This window comes from Delphinus delphis, chromosome 3 (genome assembly GCF_949987515.2).
Source record: "Delphinus delphis chromosome 3, mDelDel1.2, whole genome shotgun sequence".
NCBI classification, from domain to species: Eukaryota; Metazoa; Chordata; class Mammalia; order Artiodactyla; family Delphinidae; genus Delphinus; species Delphinus delphis.
Genome location: NC_082685.1, coordinates 46,218,040 through 46,241,012, shown reverse-complemented (window position 1 = coordinate 46,241,012; position 22,973 = coordinate 46,218,040). Strand labels below are relative to the sequence as shown.

General features: G+C 42.0%; 1 protein-coding gene across 1 annotated transcript in view; it reads right to left on the bottom strand.

Annotated features, from left to right (window-relative positions):
* The window catches only part of SLC36A3 (solute carrier family 36 member 3), a 38,665-nt gene that overhangs the window by 9,880 nt on the left and 5,812 nt on the right, over nt 1-22,973 (bottom strand). Inside the window, exons 2-8 of the mRNA XM_060008494.1 lie at nt 17,897-17,987; nt 15,335-15,423; nt 12,413-12,508; nt 8,495-8,579; nt 7,338-7,556; nt 4,768-4,866; nt 4,226-4,392 (exon numbers count right to left, since the gene is read on the bottom strand). Coding sequence (XP_059864477.1) covers nt 4,226-4,392; nt 4,768-4,866; nt 7,338-7,556; nt 8,495-8,579; nt 12,413-12,508; nt 15,335-15,423; nt 17,897-17,983 — 842 coding nt within the window. The 5' untranslated portion in view covers nt 17,984-17,987. The remainder of the gene's footprint in view (nt 1-4,225; nt 4,393-4,767; nt 4,867-7,337; nt 7,557-8,494; nt 8,580-12,412; nt 12,509-15,334; nt 15,424-17,896; nt 17,988-22,973) is intronic.

The window sequence follows — 22,973 nt, the reverse complement described above, 5'->3', positions numbered from 1 at the left end:
CATTTCCACTAAGATCAGGAACAAGACAAGGTTGCCCACTCTCACCACTCTTATTCAACATAGTTTTGGAAGTTTTAGCCACAGCAATCAGAGATGAAAAGGAAATAAAAGGAATCCAAATCAGAAAAGAAGTAAAGCTGTCACTGTTTGCAGATGACATGATACTATACATAGAGAATCCTAAAGATGCTATCAGAAAACTACTAGAGCTAATCAATGAATTTGGTAAAGTAGCAGGATACAAAATTAATGCACAGAAATCTCTGGCATTCCTATACACTAATGATGAAAAATCTGAAAGTGAAATCAAGAAAACACTCCCATTTACCATTGCAACAAAAAGAATAAAATATCTAGGAATAAACCTACCTAAGGAGACAACAGACCTGTATGCAGAAAATTATAAGACACTGATGAAAGAAATTAAAGATGATACAAATAGATGGAGCGATATACCATGTTCTTGGATTGGAAGAATCAACATTGTGAAAATGACTCTACTACCCAGAGCAATCTACAGATTCAATGCAATCCCTATCAAACTACCACTGGCATTTTTCACAGAACTAGAACAGAAAATTTCACAATTTGTATGGAAACACAAAAGACCCTGAATAGCCAAAGCAATCTTGAGAATGAAAAACGGAGCTGGAGGAATCAGGCTCCCTGACTTCAGACTATACTACAAAGCTACAGTAATCAAGACAGTATGATACTGGCACAAAAACAGAAAGATAGATCAATGGAACAGGATAGAAAGCCCAGAGATAAACTGACGCACATATGATCACCTTATCTTTGATAAAGGAGGCAGGAATGTACAGTGGAGAAAGGACAGACTCTTCAATAAGTGGTGCTGGGAAAACTGGACAGGTACATGTAAAAGTATGAGATTAGATCACTCCCTAACACCATACACAAAAATAAGCTCAAAATGGATTAAAGACCTAAATGTAAGGCCAGACACTATCAAACTCTTGGAGGAAAACATAGGCAGGACACTCTATGACATAAATCACAGCAAGATCCTTTTTGACCCACCTCCTAGAGAAATGGAAATAAAAACAAAAATAAACAAATGGAACCTAATGAAACTTCAAAGCTTTTACACAGCAAAGGAAACCATAAACAAGACCAAAAGCCAACCCTCAGAATGGAAGAAAATATTTGCAACTGAAGCAACTGACAAAGGATTAATCTCCAAAATTTATAAGCAGCTCATGCAGCTTAATAACAAAAAACAAAAAACCCAATCCAAAAATGGGCAGAAGACCTAAATAGACACTTCTCCAAAGAAGATATACAGACTGCCAACAAAGACATGAAAGAATGCTCAACATCACTAATCATTAGAGAAATGCAAATCAAAACTACAATGAGATATCATCTCACACCAGTCAGAATGGCCATCATCAAAAAATCTAGAAACAATAAATGCTGGAGAGGGTGTGGAGAAAAGAGAACCCTCTTGCACTGTTGGTGGGAATGTAAATTGATACAGCCACTGTGGAGAACAGTATGGAGGTTCCTTAAAAAACTGCAAATAGAACTACCATATGACCCAGCAATCCCACTACTGGGCATATACCCTGAGAAAACCATAATTCAAAGAGAGTCATGTACCAAAATGTTCATTGCAGCTCTATTTACAATAGCCCGGAGATGGAAACAACCTAAGTGTCCATCATCAGATGAATGGATAAAGAAGATGTGGCAAAAAAAAAAAAAAAAAAAGAAGATGTGGCACATATATACAATGGAATATTACTCAGCCATAAAAAGAAACGAAATTGAGCTATTTGTAATGAGGTGGATAGACCTAGAGTCTGTCATACAGAGTGAAGTAAGTCAGAAAGAGAAAGACAAATACCGTATGCTAACACATATATATGGAATTTAAGAAAAAAAATGTCATGAAGAACCTAGGGGTAAGACAGGAGTAAAGACACAGACCTACTAGAGAATGGACTTGAGGATATGGGGAGGGGGAAGGGTAAGTTGTGACAAAGCAAGAGAGAGGCATGGGCATATATACACTACCAAACGTAAGGTAGATAGCTAGTGGGAAGCAGCAGCATAGCACAGGGAGATCAGCTCGGTGCTTTGTGATCACCTGGAGGGGTGGGATAGGGCGGGTGGGAGGGAGGGAGACTCAAGATGGAAGAGATATGGGACCATATGTATATATATAAAACTGATTCATTTTGTTGTAAAGCAGAAACTAGCATACCATTGTAAAGCAATTATACTCCAATAAAGATGTTAAAAAATTTTTTTTTGATAGCTCTCGACATATTGCACATTTGTTGTCCCAGCATAATGGAGTGCTTGCTTCCCTCCATCCTTGGCAAAACACAGTGTGTGAACACATGCTGGTTTGTGCCGTTGTGTTTTGTAAAATTGGCATTGCTATGATTATGAGGGAGACAGAGTAGCTTTTCAAATATATAAAATGTCACTTTCTGAGTTGCCTGTGAACTGTTTGCTGAGGCCCATTTCTCTTTGGGTTGTTGGTCTTTCGCTCATTGGGAGGGGATATTTGTTCATTCCTTCTTTAAGGCTGTTCTGGAGAATCTCATCACCAGCCAGGTTCAGAGAAGCTGTGAGGTTCTCACAGCACCCGATGCCCGTTTTTTTCCAGCTGATATACCAGAAGGAAAGCACCCGCCCTGCCCAAGGTAACTAGTGGCAGCCCGAATTACCCAGAATAAGAACAGCATATTAGGCTGATATCTTACTCGTGTAAAATAAGTCACCACTTCAAAGAAATTCCACGTTTATTATCTCATCTAGTCATTACCACAACACAGTGAAGTGGGTGGGACTGGTGACATTTTTCTCATTTTACAGCTTTGGCCTTATGGGAAATGAACGCCCCACCATCCTACTCACTTCCAAAAGACCAAGGCTGCGCGGAGACATAGCAGTGATAATAGCTAACATGCAATGAGCATTTACTGCGTGCCAGACATTTTTCTAAGCATTTTATGTATATTAAGCCAATTCACCCTCACAGTCACTCCCTGAGATAGCATGGCAGTCATTTGCGCTGCTCACCAAATACCTCCCAGTCCTCCAGACACATGGTAGAATTTCACTTCCCTGCCCCTTGGAGTGAGGCGTGGCCACTTGCTTTGACGGACGAAGTGTGAGCAGAAGAGACATATGTCACTTCCTAGAGAAGCTTTAGCAGCTTCGTGGTAAAGGGTATGATTCAATGTGCCCTTTGCCATGGAAACCACCAATGTTTCAGGGAGTGGCTATTCCATCAGTCTAGGTCTTGGAGTGGGGATGGTGCAGAGCTGAGCCCCAGCCATCCCGTAACGGACATGTAGCATGAACATACAATTAAGCATTTGTGTGTTCAGCCATTGAGACTTTGGAGTGGTTTATTTTATTACCAGAGCACAACCTATCCTGACTGATACAAATAGGCGAGAGTATTATCCTTATTTTATGGAGGATGGATATGAAGTCTGCAAGATTAGGTTAGCTTATCCAAGGTCACGTGAGAACCAGGATCAAATCCCATTGCTCAGGTGTAGAATCTGTGCTCTTAAACACTTGGTTCTACTGACTGCTTAGTCATTCTGCCCCCAATACTGCCAGAATAATGACAATAGCTAATACTAGATGAATGCTATGTGCCAGTCCCCAAAACACTTCCTGGATGAATGAATGAATGAGTAAGTGAATCAACGACTGAATGCAAGAACTCCAGTCCAAGAACCAAGTGGGGCATAGCAGTGGCAGCTTAGGCCCCTTTCTGGAATTGGGGTCCTGAGTAGCAGTCCACTTGCAGGCCCCTCAATCATTACTCTGGAGTTATACTTTTTGTTGTTGCTATTTCTGTTTCATAGACACTCTCAGATCATTCCTGTTTGACAGCCTGTGAACCATAGAGTCAGAGAGATTAAGTTTCAAGTTTCAACTTCTCATGAGCAGTGTGAGCTGGGCAAGTTACTTACAGCCTCTCCACATATCAACTTCCTTATCCATTCAATGGAGTTGATAGTAATAATGCTAACTCATAGAGCTGTTGAGAGAATTAAATGAGATAATACACAATGCCTGGGTTATTAAACGTACCTGTTATTATAATACTAATACTAGCAGTTAACATTTGTTGCTAATGGTAACTCAGGGATGCCACATTCTGTTGCCAAGATTCAGACCCTGTGACTCCCCTCCCCTTCCCCCCAACCCCAGATGGGCAGGGACGTACCAGCAATTGGGCAAGTTGCGGGTGATGCTGGCCTGGGTGTTTGACCCAAACTTCATGTAGCCCAGTGTCCCCAGGCAGATGTAGAGGACGATGACAAGGGACATCCCGAAGTACAGAACAAAAGAAAACTGTTGTGGATGCTTCATCTGGTTTTTGAGAGACAGAACCTAGAAATGAAAGGAGGTTGAGAAAGAAAAGGTAGAAAGAAAGCTAGCAGGTTCCCCCACAAGCACAGACATCCTTCACCAGGCAGCCCAGAGTCAGGAAGGGGCCACACCCCCTTTCATCTTCTCCCACATTTTCTACAGCCAGGAGTGCCCCACTCCCTCTGGCCTGATGGTAAATTCTCACTCAGTCTTCAAGGCTTGGTGTGGTGTATGGGGCAGGTGGCACCCTGTAAATGGGTACTGACTTTCCCTTCCACCAGGAGAAGATCATATTCTGCACTTTTCATAAATACGACTATTTAGACACCTAGACCAATGACTGGCTTTCATAGAGAGCACTGGGGACCATTCCCTCAAACCCTACACCCATCTTACCATACCGACGCCTTCAAACGTGAAGATGGCTGTACCGAAGAACAGCAAGAAAGTCTTCCAGCTTGCCATCAAGGGTAGGTTCCTGGGATCTGGAATCTCCTGAAAGGAAGTAGAAGAAGGGCATTCATTTTGCCAAGGCGGAGAAGTCTCCCCACATCTGGTAGAGAGCTGGGCTTGCCCGACGTCAACAGAGACAGTGTTAGAAGCACCCATGAGGTATCTGCAGCTGAGTCAGCCTTCTCATTTTTTAAACAAGTTACTTATTTTTATTGTGGTAAAATATACATGGCATAAAAGTTACCATTTTAAACACTTTTAAGTGTATAATTCAGTGGCATTAAGAGCCTTCACATTGTTGTACAACCATCACCACATTCCATCTCCAGAACTTTATCATCATCCCCAGCCGAAACTCTGCACCCATTAAATAATAACTCCCTATTACCCAGCCCACTGGTAATCCCTATTCGACTTTCTGTCTTTACGAATTTGACTATTCTAGATACCTCTTACAAGTGAAATCATATAATATTTGTCTTTTTGTGGCTGGCTTATTTCACTAAGCATAATGTCCTCAAGGTTCATCATGTTGTAGCATAAATCAGAATTTCATTCCTTCTTAAGGAATACATTGTATATATTTACATTTTGATTTACCACATCTTTACATGTGGTGAAAATGGAACCCGGGGAGAAGAAGGGAACTGCCCAAGGCCACTCTGCAAGTGAGTGGCACAGCCCAGATAAGAATTCAGGTCTTCTGTTTCCCAGTTCTCTAATACCTCTTTCCCATCACTTCTCTCGGAGCCGTGAAGTCTTCTGGCTGGCACAGTAGCTATCACAGATCTAGAGGGAATGATTATTTTAATAGACTCCTGTGGGAAGAATAATGTCTACTTCCTAATCCCTGGAACCTTGAATATGTTACATTACATGGCAAAGGAGAATTAAGTTTTCAGACTGAATTAAGGTAGCTAATCAAGCTAATTTTATTTATTTATTTATTTATTTAGTTCACAGTATTATATATTTGAGAAGAAATTATTCCTAAGAGATTCATGTCGTCCCTTGAGATAAATGGGAATTTCCAGATATTTCAAATCCAAGTTTGGGAATACAATTGGGAGAGTACGAAAATGATAAAGGGAAAAAAACTCTTGGACATCAGAGTTATCACAAAACTTAAAGGTGAGTTACGTGAATTGTGTAGAGTCAAAATCAAAGTAGAAATTCCAAGAAAAATAGAAGAGGCATGTTCTACTTCCACAATCTGACCAAAGACTGGCAACACTGGGCTCAGGCTTTGAGCTCTGCTATCACAGGCACTTCTTAAGCCCTTAGGACAATAGGACCTTTTATAGTTTCTTTTCCAAAGAGCAATTTCAGGCCCCTCTTTAAGTCTTTATCTCTCAGACTAGATGGAGGAGTTCAGCATGGGTGTGATCACAGCGTACATCACTGAGGCTACTGCACTAGAATGTGAGCCGTGAGCAGCAGCAGAGCTACTGTACACTCCTATGCCTGTACAATAAAATAAGGAGACAACTGAGAGGTGAGATGCACAGGTGGATAATGCTTTATACTTCCGCTGAAGCTAATTTTAAAATAACGAGATTCTCCTGGATTACCTGGGTAGATTCCATGTAATCACAAGGGACTTTAAAAGTGGAAGAGAGAATCGGAAGAGAGAACCAGAGATGGCAGCATGAGAAAGACTTGGCCTGACATTGCTGGTTTTGAAGAGGGAAGTGGGCCATGAGCCAAGGCATGAGGGCAGCTTCTAGAAGCCAGAAAAAGCAAAGAAACAGATTCTCCCCACAAGCCTCCAGAAAGAAATGCAGTCCTGCCCAGTGAGACTTCCAGAACTCTGAGATAATTTTGTGCTGTTTGAAGTCACCAGATTTATGGTAATTTGTCACAGCAGGAAACTAATACAACCCCAGAGACTTTCAAAGAAATGAAACTATAATGGTGACATTTCAGGGCCTGTAATGATAGCAAAGCATGGGCTTGGGAGGCAAAATGACTGTAATTAGTGGAAAAATTACTTTCTGTTTATCAGTTTTCTTGTCTGTGGACTGAGGATAAAGTAGTATTACTTCCAAAATAGCATCATTGTGAAGATTTAATCTATGTAAAGAATTTGGCACAAAGTAAATCGAATTCCTTTATCATCCATGTATCCCTTGTCAACCTATCACTGCTACAATTTTGGTTGGTTATTTGATTGAGATTTATTACCCCAAGTGATTGTAACCTCCATGAAAGCAGACACCTCATCAATTTTACTTACTACTGAATCCCCACCCCTTGCACAATGCCTGGGTCATAGAAGCTATCAATAACTATTTGTTGAAGACCCATTGTCCAGTGTGACGATAATGATGATGATGGTGACTAGCTTTTATAGCTTGACGGGCAGGTGTTCACGGACATCATTTTGGCAGGGGCTGCTCAGAGCAGGAGGTTACCTTCCTCAGTCTCATCTGCCCATGACAACAGTGACCCTCCCCAAGGGTCTCAGAAGCCCTGGACACTGACCCCCTTCTGTGGTAGTTTTGGGCACAGACCTGCACGATATACTCAAAGATCAGAGCCATGCTCCACAGGGTGGTGATACTGGCCAGTGTTGAGAAGACGGACAGCACCCTGAGGTTCTGGATAAACACCAGTAGGATCAGAAAGGGCAGGATTGCCAGCATGTAGAAACGAATGTCCAGGGTGGGGGTCAGCACCAGGATCTTCCTGGGTTGGCAGGTGTTGGAGGTCACGTAGGCTTCTTCCACCATCTGATGTGGAACACAAGGAAGGGCAGTGTAGTTAGAGGTGCCACATTAACACAAGATGCCATTAAGTTTCAATTTCAGATAATTAACAGGTAACATTTTAGTAAAAGTATGTCCTAAATATTACATAAGGACATACCTGTACTGTAGTAAAAAAAAAATATGCTGCTTATCTGAAATTCCAATTTAACTGGGTGTCATATATTTTTATTTGCCAAATCTGGTAACCCTAAACCGTAGTACCCATGACTGTGACAACCAGAAACCCTTAGAATCATCAAATCTCAAGCCTGAAGGGTCCTTTTGTTATCTAGTCAAGCTCTTCTTCCGTACCAAATGGTTTTCTTTTAAACATCCAGAGAATAGGAATTGATTACACAGGAATATCTTCTTCAACTTTAGATAGCCCTAAAAGTTAGAAAGTTCTGAATAGTGAGCAAAATCTGTCTGCTTGAATATTCCATCTATAATGCCTTTCATAGTTCTGGCTGTTTGAGTGCACAAAAACAAGTATGCTTCCTTTATTCCATGAAACCAAGAAAGAATGCTGTGATTGATTTATAATGCCTGTTGGGAATGCAATGAAGGCAATGTTGCAACTTGTTTGCCTTAATTTAAGTCGTCTACATGACAACCTTGAGCTGCCTAAAGAAAAGCTCACCAACACTTTTCAGGCTAAAAATTCTCAATTATTTCTGGTTGGACAGGATTGCAAGCCTCTCTTTCCGTCCTGGTTACACTCCTCAGATGTTGCTTCGGCTTCCCTATGATCCGTTTAAAGAGTGATTCCCAGGACTGAAAGAACTCCCAAGTGTAGTCTGACTAGGGAGTAGAAATGAAGCCCTCTCTTCCCATGATCCAAAAACTATAATTTTGCTAATGCAACCCTAGCAGCAGGAGGTCTGCTTTCCCCCGCCTCTGCCCAGAAGGGGCCTCTTTACCTGTTGTAAATTGTCTGCCATAAACATAAAATAAACACTGCAGAAGCCCAATTGGGTGATGATTAATAAAAAGCTGACAGTGTACCTGAGAAGGAAAACAAGAGGCAGACAGAGGGAGAAACAAATTATTTTTAAATGCATTTTTTGAGACAATTGTTTCTTTTACTATTTTTAGTATTTCCTCATTTTTTAATTTTGAAAAATTTGAAGTCCACAGTAAAAGTTGAAAGACTAGTATAATTAACATCCATATACTCTTTAACTAGATATACTGATTGCTAAAATTTAGCCCTAACTGCATTAAATATGTATGGATGAATGTGTTTATCCATACACACACACACACACACACACACACACACACACACACACACGTGCATTTTTTCAGAACTACTTGAAAATTAATTGCAGATATTATAACACGTTAACCCTAAAGACCATAACATAGTCCTCCCTTAGGACTATGATGTCCAGAAAATCAACTTCACTATACTCAGATATATAGTCTATATTTTAAATAACCCAATTCTCTCCAAAGTATCTTTTATAGCTGTTTTAAAACTTTTTTTGATTCAGAATCTAATCATGCTTCATATATGGCATTCGGCTATGTTTGTTTAGTATTTTTTTTCAGGTAGAGCTGCCCTGTACATATACACCTTTTTTGTTTCCCATGGCATTGGCTTTTTGGGAAGAGTCTAAGCCATCTGTCTTGTAGAATGTCCCACATCGTGGACTTAAGTGACTGTTTCCTCATGATTCAGAGAAGCAAGCACACACATAGGTGATACTGTGTACTTGTGTGTCATCACATTGGGAGGCACAGGATGTCCACTGTGATGGCGAATGCTAGGCCTCTCTATTGAAAGTGTACATTTCCTACGTTGCAACCTGGAGGGAAAAACTTTGAGATGCCACGAATAGCCTATCCTCCTCAACCCAAGGGTTTTAACATTCATTGACGATCCTTGCTGAATCAGTTATTTCACTGGTGGTCGCAAGGTGGTGATTTTCTAGTTCTGTCATTTCATCTAAGTTTATTAGCTAACGTCTAAGAAAGATATATTCTCCTTTCCTCTTTTTTTATCATAGGAAATTCAATTAATTATTCTCTATTTAATATATTAAACTCTGTTATTGTCATTATTCTTTTGGATTCTTAAATTGTCCCGTATTTGGAGATGCATTTATTTATTTACTTTAATAAATTTATTAATTTTATTTATTTATTTTTCACTGCGTTAGGTCTTCCTTGCTGTGAGCGGGTTTTCTCTAGTTGCGGTGCGCAGGCTTCTCATTGCGGTGGCTTCTCTTGTTGTGGAGCACGGGCTCTAGGCGTGTGGGCTCAGTAGTTGTGGTGCATGGGCTTAGTTGCTCCGCGGCATGTGAGATTCTCCCGAACCAGGGCTTGAACCCATGTCCCCTGCATTGGCAGGCAGATTCTTAAACACTGCGCCACCAGGGAAGCCCTGCATTTATTTTTTAAGAGAAAAAAATATGTTCCTCTACTTAGGTTCTAAGGTTTAGATCCATGTTTTTCAAGACTGGGTTGTAGTAACCATTGCATCAGAATCATTTGAGGTTTATGGTAAGAATACAGAGTCCTGGCTCTCATATCAGCCTATTGAGTCAGAAGCTTGGCAGTGTCATGTGAGACTTCAGAACAGGGATGTTTTTTCTCTTTATTGTTGAGATTTTCAAACATACATGAAAACAATGATAATAATTCAATGACTCCTCGTGTGCTCATCCCAGGTTCAACAATTAACTTTTTGCCAATCCTCTTCCATCTATTCCTTCACCCCCACTGCACACAAGCTTATTTTGTTGGTGTATTTGAAGCGAACTGGAGATGTCAAGTCATTCCACCTGTAAATAATTCAGTATGCAGCTTTAATGGGCTAGAATTTAAATAAAATATAACCATCATGTCCTTAATCACCCCTTACAAAACTAACAATAATTTCTTATATCACTTAATATTCCATCCATAGTCAGATTTTTCCAATTTTTTCAAAAATGTCTATTTCACAGTTGGTTTCTAAACAAGTCTATTCATTGCATTTTGTAATTAAGTCTCAAGTTTTTTAATCTGCTATATTCTCCTTGCCTTATTTATTTTTTCCCTTGCAACTTTAATTTTTTTGGTTGGTGTCGAAGATACCAGAAAATTGCCCTGTAGTATGTTTCACTTTCTAGATTCAGATGATGAATTCATAATGTCATTTATCTTGTTCTTCTATCCCCTGTGTTTCCTGTAAACTGATATTAGATCTAGTGGTTTGATAAGACTGAGGTTCTTCATTTATCTTTCTGGCAAGGGTATTTCAGAGGTGGTTCTCTGTACTCCCTACTGTATCCTATTATAAGACACATCATGTCCACTTGTCCCATGTCTAGACATGAGTCGATGACTACATGGGGTCAGGTGATGCCAGTGTATTCTTGCTTTATAGTTTTCCAATGACCTTTCACAATGAGCATCAATTGATGACTGTTGCTTATGTGGAATAGGTAATTTTTAATCAAACTCCCCAGGTATTTCTTAGCATACTAAAAATTACAAATCATTCGTTTAAATAAAATAGTTTCCCAATTCTTTCTCAGCTGCTGGGTCTCCAGAGAAATGGCACAGTATAGTGGATGAGAGCTGAATGTTCTGGATTTCAGTCCTTGCTCTGATCCCTGGGTAACTTGAGCAGCCTTACTGTTCTATCTGGTCTTCATTTTCCTCTACTTGAATAGGCATGGATATAGTGATCTCCAAGGAGCCTTCCTGCCTGAAAGTTTTATTCAGGGTGTCATCAGAAGCTGATAAATCTTCGTGAGAAAGGATGGACAATTGCGAGATCTCTATTATTACTGCCCCGTGCCTTTCCTGTCTGACAATCAGAGTGACTCCTGATTGGGAGATCAGTGACCTACTGACATTCCCAAGAGAGGAGCTGCAGGAAGGATCTTGGCAGGTGAGGGACTAACTCCTGAGGGGCTCTGCTGGGAAAGGCTAACATGTTAGGTGCTTGGTCAAAACTCTGCTTCACCAGTATCTATACCTGTGACCTTGGACACATTATTCTGTCTCTGTGAGCCTTTATCACCATATTTCCTCCCAATAAAGATATACCTGCCTACCTCACAAGGTCATAGAGATGATCAGAGGAGATCAGACAGAGAAGAGCATTCTGTACACCATAAACTTTTTATCCAGCGAGGGTTACAACCTAAATGTTCACCATTAGGGGAAGGACTAAATAAAACCACAGGATCGGGCTTCCCTGGTGGCGCAGTGGTTGGGGGTCCGCCTGCCGATGTGGGGGGCACGGGTTCGTGCCCTGGTCCGGGGGAAACCCCCATGCCGCGGAGCGGCTGGGCCCGTGGGCCGTGGCCACTGAGCCTGCGCGTCCAGGACCTGCGCTCTGCAATGGGAGGGGCCACGACAGTGAGAGGCCCGCGTACCGCAAAAAAAAAAAAAAAAAAACCCACAGGATCCATCTATACTGGGGAAACATCGTGAGCCTTACAAAATAATGAGGTCAATCTCTATGTCCCAATGTGGAAAGAAATTAATCATATTATTAGATGAAAGAGCAAATTTGCAAAAAATATTCCAATTAATATACAAGAAAATACAAAACAATATATATATTTCCATTTGTACACATATATACAGAGAAAAAGTACATGCAGAGAAAAAGTCTAGAGGAATGTTTACTAACTAGATATCAGTGATTACTTCTTGGGTGAAGAGTGGGATGGGGGATGGAGCTACCAGGGGAGATTCTCTATATTGTTCAATAGTTTTCAACAAGAACATATTCATTTAAAACTTGTGTTACTAGAAATAAAGAAAAAACAGGTGAGGATTATTATTATTGTTGTTGTTATTACTACTACTACTGTGACATCTATGACTACTACCTTCCCCACACTGAGTGGGTCCTCAGCCAGGCACTTGGGCAGGTTTCGAGGCTGTACATCATGGCCTCTCCATAGTTCACAAAAGTCTTTTGCAGTCTAGGGAAAGGACAAGCAATGAATAACTTAAAACATTTTTTTTTTAAAGTACAATGTACTTCTAAAGTGAGTAATTATTATATATTCATGTATTAATATGGGACATTCTGGTAATTTTCTAGCAAATTATACTAGTATAATTTTTATACTATTTTTATAATGGTATACTTTTAAAAGTTTCAGAATTCTGCCTTTTTTGTGTAGTTGTCTTTTTAACACTAATATTTAAGTGGATATTATTATTATTATTTAGGTAGACAGTAGCTGTGAATTGATTAGGTCTGCAAACAAGGGCAGAGAGGATACGAAAGTTGTGAGGTGTGCACACCTGGTTAGAGGGAGGAGAAGGGAGGGGGACGGGGTATGAGTATGGCCAAGACAGTGGTTCTGTCTTTTCTGGACTTACATTCCCTTCTTCCCACTGTTGAGGGTGTTGGAACATTTGGGATGCTTGCCCTGGACCAGACACCATGCAAAGGTAATCTTTAGCCTCCTGCCCAGCACCCCTATAGGATGTGACACCCCAGTTCCAGCCTATCCCTCTTCCTTCATCCCTCCTTCCCTAGGTGGCCCTTCCTAAGGGACAGGAAGGCCCTGCTGAGGACTGTCAACAGAGCAAGTGGGAGCAAGTTGCCCAGGTCCCTGGAGTTAATTGCATGACTCAGGGGAGTAGCTTGGAGAGGGAAAGGGCCCCAGGCTTGTCAGGGACTAGGGTTTAAGTCCCAACACACCCCCTTAGATGGCTGGGAGACCTTGAGCAAGTCTCTTGATACTTCCAGGCTTCAGTTTTTTTACATACAGTCTGGGTTTTGGGGAGGAGCCAGTAAGAGATGAATATGGTGACGCACTGAGGACACGGCATGATGCTTCTGTTTTTATTATTACTCAGTGTGCTTGGCATATGAAATATAGACGAGGTCACATTGCATAGGACTGGCAAATACATTACTCTGAGGATTGCAAATTCAAAAGCAATGGGGATCAGAAAGGTATCAGTAATGTGGTGAGAAGTGCTGGATACGAGACAGAATAGGGGATAGTGGAGACAGTATCCTAGGCTCTGGTACAGGTCTTGCTCCAAAAGGAGTTGATCAGGATGTGGCTCCAGCTGAATGATGAAGGAATGAAGCCGCAGAGGTGGCAGAGTGTCTGACTGGCAAGAAGGTACAGATTTTTTTTATGTGAAATCTACAGGTTTTTAAACACTGGCAAAAAACAAAAAACCAAGGGACTTCCCTGGTGGTGCAGTAGTTAGGACTCTGTGCTCCCAATGCAGGGGGCCTGGGTTCGATCCCTCATCGGGAAACTGGGTCCCACATGCATGCTGTAACTGGGAGTTCACATGCCACAACTAAGGAGCCCATGGGCCGCAACTGAGGAGCCCACCTGTTGCAACTAAGACCCAGCACAGCCAAATAAATAAATAAATATTTTTAAAAACCCAGTAGAAGTCCTCCCAAATATATCTGAAAACCATTGTCAGCTCTTAGGCCATGGGTCTATAACCTCTGTTAGAGGAAAAAAAAAAAGGAAAAACAAATAATCAAAAGCAAAAATCAGGAAAAGGTTGTCATAAATGACAGAGATGTTGGAAACCTGCACGGTGATAAAATGGTCCTGGCAGGCTTGAGGGAAGAAAAAGATTTGCAGATAGGTTAAGGGGTAGAGTCAGACAGGTCTTAGAATACTGGCTCTGCCTCTTCCTAGCTGTGTGACCTTGAGCAAGGCATTTAACTCACCTAAGCTTCAGTTTAATCATCTATAAAATGGGAAAAATAATGTCTACCATAAAATTTTACTGTAAGGAATAAATAAAAGAAGACTTGCAAAGCTCTTGCCATGTACCTGGCACAATGTAATTGTGCAATAAATTTAATTGCTGAATGAGTAAATGCTCTTAACAGTGTTTCGTGGGCTGGAAAGTACCACACAAGTTAGGTGTGATTGATATATACTCCAGATGCACCTATTTGGGTTATGATAATTTGACTTTATGAGGAGCTTCATTTAATATCCCTACTTTGACTCATGAGGACTTTCTCCACATCTATGAGGACATATTTAGATTTGCCTGCCTTGGGAGAAGCTGAGCCCTGTGGACAGAAAGCCATAATCCTATCGGCTGTAAAGAATTGCTAATCACCATGAATTGCTAGTTTATAAATATGAAATTTTCAGCATTGTTTGTTTTCACTGCATTTGTCTTTTCCTTCTGGAATTTTGTTTTGCATTACAGTTTTAAATATATAAACGTTGAGTGTTATATGTATACTTTATTAGGGATTGAAGTGAATGACCCCTGCATTAGGGATATCCCTAATATCCCTGTGAGCTATTCATCTCATTGTTAACTATGTTTTTTTTTTTTTTTTTAAACTATGTTTTTTTACTGTTACTAACTTGTCCCAAGAAGGGTTTACCTGGAAGAAATTCCCCTTCGAAGGTGTATGTATTGGAGTTGGGGGGAGATGGGAGTGGGGAGATTAAGAGGAAAAGAAAGACATCTTAAGTATCTCGCATATTCATGAATATGTATGACACATTTGCATCCTTTATCCCTTTTGATTTCTCTAGATAGGGATATTTGGGCTCAGAGAGTTCAGGAGATTGGCAAAGTTGTCCAGCTAGTTAGCAGCAGAGTTGGGTCCAGACCTAGGAGTTCCCGGGTGGGATTTTAATCACTCCCTCCACCGCCTTTGCAGTATCTAGAGGAGCAGGGGTGGTGGCCTGGAGAGGGGGCCAGCTAATTGGGTCAGCGATCCAGGGAAACTTAGCACACCCTGAGATGGAACCCGGCACCAAGTGACAGAGAAGCAGGACTCTCACCTCTGACTTAGGCAATGAGCACAGTTCAACAGGATGACCATGCAGTGCACAGTGAGGATCCCGATGGCAAGCAGGCTGAAAGGACCGACCTGGAGGGGAAAGGAGATGTGGGCACAGTGAGCCACAGGTGGATTGCTCCCATACCTGGCCCTCTCCCTGCCTGGGTGCTAGGGTCCCTCTCATAATAGAGATTTAGGGATGAGAGCCCCTGCCTGAATGTCCTTGTGCCCCCAGATGCTCTGGCCTGAATACCCTTCTTGGCATCACTGAAAAGTGGCTGCCCAACCTGTGCTACAATACTTCCAGTAACAGAGAGCTCACTACCTCCCAGACAGCCCATGCCTTTCCTCATCGGCCTTTAGTTCCGCTTCTAGATCTCTCATTCCTTCTCACATCCCAGCCCTTACCTCCTCCAAGATGCTTGAAGACCAAGGTTCCTTTTAGGGATCGGCTTCCTTCCTTTAGTACAAAGTTATCAAAAGGGGCACTACTGATATTTTGGGCCAGCTGATTTTTTGTTGCTGCAGGGGGCTGTCCTATACATTGTGGGATATTTAGCAGCACCACTGGCCTCCACCCACTGGATTTCAGAAGCACTCCCTCCCCCTCCTCTCCAAGTTGTGGCAACCAAGAATGTCTCCAGACATTGTAAATGTCTTTGGGTAAGGGGGGTGCAAAATTACCCTCAGTTGAGAATCACTGCTCTCGTATGTCTACTTTCCATGTCCCTTTTATTTTTATAACTAAAAATTATATGCATTTAAGGTGAACAACATGATTTGATATACATACACAGAGAAATGATGACTAGAGTCCAGCTAATGAACAAGTCTCCTCCTCACGGTCTCCATTTTTTTTATGTGTGATGAGATTAAAAAGCAGGGCTCATCATTCATCATTATCTCCCAGATGTGATCACAACAGCACAGAGCAAAGAGGGACTCTCTCACCCTCTTTGTGCTGCACACCTGTGCCTTTATAGATGTGACCTGTGCTAATATCACAAAGAAATTTGAGAGATGAAGAGCACCACTAGATTGCACCAGGATGTAACCTCCCTAGAGCAGAGTCTCTTTTGTTTATATCTATATTCCCAGGGCTTAAGAATAGTAGGTGCTCAATATATATTTCTCAAATGAATCATGATTACAGGTTCTGATGGGAGATGGAGGGTAAAGAAATCACCTAATAACTCTTTGGAACCAAAAATCAAAGGATGAAAGAGTTATCTTAAAAAGCAAAGACCACACTGGCAAAGAGAATTTGGTCGAGGGCCATGTGGTAATAATGCTCTTCAGAAGTTCTAGAACCCTGAGAATTCTAAAGGGGAACTTCCCATCTCTGGGTTGGAACTGATTCAGATTGGAAGTCATGTCAGTAGCCAGGGTCTCAATGTGACTTTTTTAGACATGAGGGCCACTTTGCAGGCCTGGAGAGAAGGAGAAATTCGTTTCCACTAAATGGAAATAATCTATCTATTCAATTCCATGGACACAAATTGGGACTTCCAGTGTGCCAGTCTCTATAGCAGGTATTGTGGGGAGGTGTAAAGATGAATTAGAGAGTACCTGCCCTCAGAGCTTTCAGGTAAGTGAGGAAGATAGGTATTTTTCAAAATAAGCATATTTCATCTTTGTAAGTGCTGGGAGGATTCCAGGTTAGGTAGATATAAGTTCTAGAAAAACACAAGGTGAAGGAATTTTAATAGAAAACAGTCAAATTTTACAGAGGAGGTGGAGTTCAAAAGACAGAAATAAGGGAGGAGGTAACAGCATAAGCAAGAAGACAGAGTGGGAGGGCACAGGAAGTGTCAGGGTAGAGAAATCGTTATCCTCATTTTCCAAGCCACTTTCTCACAATCAATCACAAACAGGAGTCACACACTCAAATGCCTGGAGGGGCCAGGCTGCTGATATAAATGAATGAAATAACAAGGATATAATCCTAGGGAGTTGGGAGAACTGTGGTAAAGTAGATTCTGCGTCAGTATGCGAGTATGGTGAGCCTTTAAGAACAATGGTGGGGAAGGGGAACTGGATGGAGGTGGTCAAAAGGTACAAACTTCCAGTTATGAGATAAAAGGTACTGGGGGTGTATTGTACAACACAATGACTGTAGTTAACACTGCTATGTGGTATATTTGAGAGTTGCAAAGAGAGTAGATCCTAAAAGTTTTCATCACAAGGAAAAAACATCTATTTTTGTAACTTTATGGGGAGATGGATGTTAACTAAATTTATTGTGGCAATCATTTTGTAGTATACGTATGTCAAGTCATTATGCGGTACACCTTAAATTTATACAAAGCTGTATGTCAATTATATCTCAATAAAACTGGAAAAAAAAAAAAAAAGAATGGCTTGTCTCCTCCAGGCATGCTCCACTTAGCTCTGGGTTGGCTCCAGTGGACTGATGCCAATAGGCTCATTTCCTATTCCAAAGGGTGACTCCCTAAGCAATAGGCTTATTGCCCATTGATAAACAGTACTAAGGCCTTAGGGACCCACCAACCCTTTCCCCCAAATGGGTAGACCTGGTCCCCATTGCACAGGTCCATCTTACCAATAAGCCGGCATTTTTCATGGCCAGAGGAAGTCCCAGGAGCCCCGTGCCAATGTTGCATTTCAATAAGTGAATCAAGGTTTGCATAATCCTGTAGGGGGAGCATAAGGCAACAAAAGGGTATGTTAGCGGAGGGAAAGGAGACGCAACTGCTCAGGCTTCTTTCAGCCTCTCCAGGCACCCTGTGGTGGGAAGACAAAACCAGATGAAGGAGACTCTGGTTTAACTCTCAGTTCCCAGGATCTGTTCTGGAACCTCTGATCAAGGGCTGGTGCTTGTTCAGGTGACTCAACAAATATTTAACACACAGTAGACTCTAAAGAAAAAGTTAATAACCATTGCTACTATTCTGGATAACTCCCTAGTACCAGTTTATTCATCAATGCATTCAACGATTTCTTTCATGATACTTGCACTCAAAATGTGTTGAGACCTACTAGATGTTTGGCATTTAGATAGACATGGAAAAAATAATAAGAATTTTCTCAATTTACAGGTAATTATCGCTGCCCAGTCATTTATTAATTCATTCACTAGAGAAACAACCGTCTGCCACCACATATGGAGTATTTATTGGTTCTAGTTCACTCTTTCATCCATTTACTCAACAATATTCACTGCAAACTTATTCCATGCTATGCACTGGATACAATTTAATAACAGTTGCTAAACGTGCGTATAGAACACTTACTATGTGCCTGGCAGGGTGCTAGATATCAGGGTTCTAAATGTTCTCCACACCAGTGCTGGCAGCGCCTGCTCAGGCACCACCAGTCCACTAGGGAGGGGAAATGTGGAACAGGATCTTGAGAAGAGAATCAAAAAGGAATTGAAATGAAAAGTTGTCTGCAAAGGACTGAACTGCGGTAGGACCACTGGATTCTGAGTCCTAGCTCTGCCATTAACCGACTGTGTTTGATCACTATTTTGGGAAGGCCCCTCAGCTGCTTACATCTTCTGTTTGTTCATCTTGACCTGCCTACCTCCCAAGGATATAATAAGAATCAGAAGAGGTAATGACGTAATGAATCTTGGAATTGTGAAGGGCTTCACAGATGTGAGGCATCATCACCATCAACATCATTATCATCATCATCCTCATCACCACCACCACCTTTGGTTTGGCCTTATGGTGCTCACCTGTTTGAAACGGCTTCCTAAAGAGGAGGCAGAGCTGGGGTGATGGAAAAAAGGCAAGCAAGGGCTGGTTTAAGCAGGTAGTGGGGCCCCCTCCTCCTGTAACAAAAGGTACCTGGAGGAGGTCATTGGAGGCACCTCCTTGTGCAACCTTTGGACTGTCTGGAGGCAGCCCGGAGGGTGGAAATAAACTGACCAAGGTCACATGGCGAGTCAGGGCTCACGCCTCCTGGTCTTGTCCTGTTGGTTAGGGTGTCAGGGCTGGGTCAGGTTTTGGCATTTCAGTATTGCCCAGGGAGAGGGCTGGGGCTGAGAGAAGACAGTGACTTCCTGCATCTCTGTGAGTTCAGACTTTTCACCTAAGCAAAGCGGGGGGGGGGGGTGGTGGTACAAGCTGTCCCTTCACTTCAAACAGAAATTTATATTTCTTGGTAACTGCAATTTTTGAAAAATATGTCAAAGTCAAAAAAAAAAACCCACCCTATTTAAAACAATCTTTTGTCAATTCTTTGATAGTAATTTCTCCAAAAGATGTGCCCCCTTCCTGTTCTCCATTCCTCCATCTCTCATTTCTTTCCTACAGCAGCGTCTTGCCCAACCTGATCAAATCTCTTGGGAAGGGTGAGATAAGGGTTTGGAGAAAACATTGCACCTCAGTTAACAGCATCATAGATCAGGGCTATGAGGAGTAAAACACATGTTGGGAGCTCCCAGGGACTTAAAAAAAGTTCCTATTTTTTTTTCCTTGAAAAATGATACATTGTCATTATAAAAGGAAATACTCAAATTCCACCAATTGGAAAAAACTACTTTTAACACTTTAACATTCCTCTAGGCATCCTTACTTGTCTACAAATGCACACAGATTGTACACAAGGAGAACCATTATAATACTGTATTTTAATTTTCTTTATGACTAGTATGTCCTACATATTTTCACACAACCATAGATTTCCTTCATCACTCCTAATGGCTGTATTGTATCCCACTATGTGTATCATACTTTAAATAATTTCTCGTTGTTTCTCAATTGTCAGTATTACAACCAGATCTGAGGTTAATATCTGGCTTCAATAAAATTATCATTCATACCTGCATTATTATCTCCTTAGGAAAAATTCCTGGAAGTGGTATAACTGATCAAAGGATTTATTTATTTATATTTACTTACGCTTAAAAAGCCCTAAGTAGGGGACTTCCCTGGTGGCGCAGTGGTTAAGAATCCACCTGTCAATGCAGGGGACACAGGTTTGATCCCTGGTCCGGGAAGATTCCACATGCCACAGAGCGACTAAGCCTGTGCGCCACCACTACTGAGCCCGCGTGCCACAACTACTGAAGCCCACGCGCCTAGAACCCGTGCTCTGCAACAAGAGAAGCCACTGCAATGAGAAGCACGCGCACTGCAACGAAGAGTAGCCCCGGCTCGCTGCAACTAGAGAAAGCCCACGTGCAGCAACGAAGACCCAACGCAGCCAAAAAAAAAAAAAAAAAAAAAAGCCCTAAGTAACACAGTATGAAATTCAAAAGGCAAAACAAACTAAAAAAGAACCCAAAAAAACCTTATGTAGTGAACATAAATGTCTCTTCTATCTCTGCCTCTCAGTCTCCCAATTCTCGTAGCCAGAAGCAGCCACTACGGCCAGTTGTGTGTGTGTGTGTGTGTACTTTAAAAGAAAGCATAGGCCAAATAAGTATTTGTATGTTTTATATAAATATGTGTTAGGATTCGACATATATTACAACACTGCCATCTAGAAAGGTACTAGCTTAATTCTTCCCAAAAGGACATGACAGAGGGCGTTTCCTGACATCCTTTCAACACTGGGTATTGTCATTTACAATCTCTCTATACCATGGATATTATCTGATCTGATTACTAAATAATAGTCTGATTGGCAATACAGCCCTGGGGAAAAGAGCCACGTGTCTGAGTTTATGGGAGTAAAAGTAGGGACATGGGTCTAGGAGGTGAACTTCTATTTCCTGGATGGGTTTGTATGAGGAAGGGAGAGGGAGGCTGGTGGGCGGGGAGAGAGGGAGAGAGGGAGAGGGAGAGAGAGTATGAATGATAGCAGAAGTCGACAGAGAGGCAAGCAGCTTGAAACTAAGTCAGCCTGAGATAGAAAATTGTTGTGGGAATTGAGAAGCTCACGTTGGGGACTTCCCTGGTGGCCCAGGGGTAAGACGCCACTCTCCCAACGCAGAGGGCCCCGGTTTCATCCCTGGTCAGGGAACTAGATCCCGCATGCTGCAACTAAGAGTTTACATGCCACAACTAAGAAGTCCGCATGCCACAACTAAGATCCCGGAGCGCCGCAACTAAGACCTGGCACAGGTTAAATAAATAAATTACTTAATTTAAAAAAAAAGAAGCAGCTCATGTTGGGGATGACTCTGCGATTTTGCAAAACCTGTGAAACAGGTGTAATACCCAGAGCCACATGGGTCAAACTTCTTAGATTCTGAAGGTTTCGTCTTTAATCCTCGTGTCTCCTGTTCAATGGGAATAAATGTGTTAAGAAGAGAGACGTAGGAAGTTGTGGCCCAGCTCTGTGAAGGCAGCCGTGCCTGACCTCAGATAGAGGAGGGCCGTGCAGCCACTTACGATAATCCATTGGCTTCCTCTTCAGGACGGACACTCTCTGAAGTGATGCTACTTCTACTCTCCGAGAGTGACTTGGCCCCATCATCCAAGGACTTGGGCTCGCTGTTGTTGTCCCTTGCAAGCAATGAGATCTTCTGCATGGTGGGTAGGTGGTGGTGGCTCAGGGTTAAGGACTGTAACAGCCTTGAACCAGCCTCCCATGGGTTTTTCTCCAGAGGAACCAAGGCTGCAGCACGGAGATGCTGGCTCCTAATTCCCAAGGGTGCCTGGCCCTGGCGCTGGTGAGAGGGGGACGCTGATGTCGATTATATGCCTCACTTGGCTTTGGGGACTTACGAGAGTCTCATCTCGGGATGATTCTCAGGGCTCCTTGTGATTGCCCCCGCCACACGCTGGGACTCGCCCGGGCTTTCAGCCCCTCCCAGTTTAGCCCTTAGTGCTTTAGGGCAAAGTGAACTGTGTGACTGGGAGGAAGAAGACAGCATTGGACTGGAGGTTCTGGTGCCTGGATGTAGGGCCAGGCTCAGGGCTTGTCTGTCTTTGGTAAGGAGGAAACCAGAACTACCTCACAATGGAGGCTGCCCGGCCAATAAGGTGCTGCTGACTCGCAGGACGCAGGTGTGGCTCAACAGAGGGTAATCTGGCTGCCGCCTTCGCTGCGTGGGGGTCGAGTGGCTTTGTTTTTAAATTGATGTGTAGTTGATTTACAATATTATATTAGTTCCAGGTGTACAACATAGTGATTCAAAATTTCTATAGATTAGCCTCTAAAGTTATTATAAAATAATGGCCATATTTCCCTGTGCTGTACAGTATATTATTTATTTTATACATAGTAGTTTGTACCTCTTAATCCCCTATCCCTGTCTCATCCCTCCCCCTTCCCCTCTCGCCATTGGTATCCACTAGTTTGTTCCCTGTATCTGTGGAGTCTCTTTCCTCACAGTTTGTTATAGTCATTCGTTTGTTTTATTTTTTAGATTCCACATATAAGTGATAACATACAGAATTTGTCTTTCTCTGTCTGACTTATTGCACTAAGCATAATACCCTCCAGGTCGATCCATGCTGTTGCAAATTTTCCTTCTCTTTTATGACTAATAGTCCATTGTATATACACCAAATCTTCTTTGTCCATTCATCTGCTGATGTGCACTTAGGTTGCTTCCATCTCTTGGTATTTGTAAATAATGCTGCTATGAACATTGGGGTGTATGTATTTTTTCAAATTAGTGTTTTTGTTTTCTTCAGATATATACCCAGGAGTGGAATTGCTGGATCATATGGTAATTCTGCTTTTAGTTTTTTGAGGAAGCTCCGTACTGTCTTCTA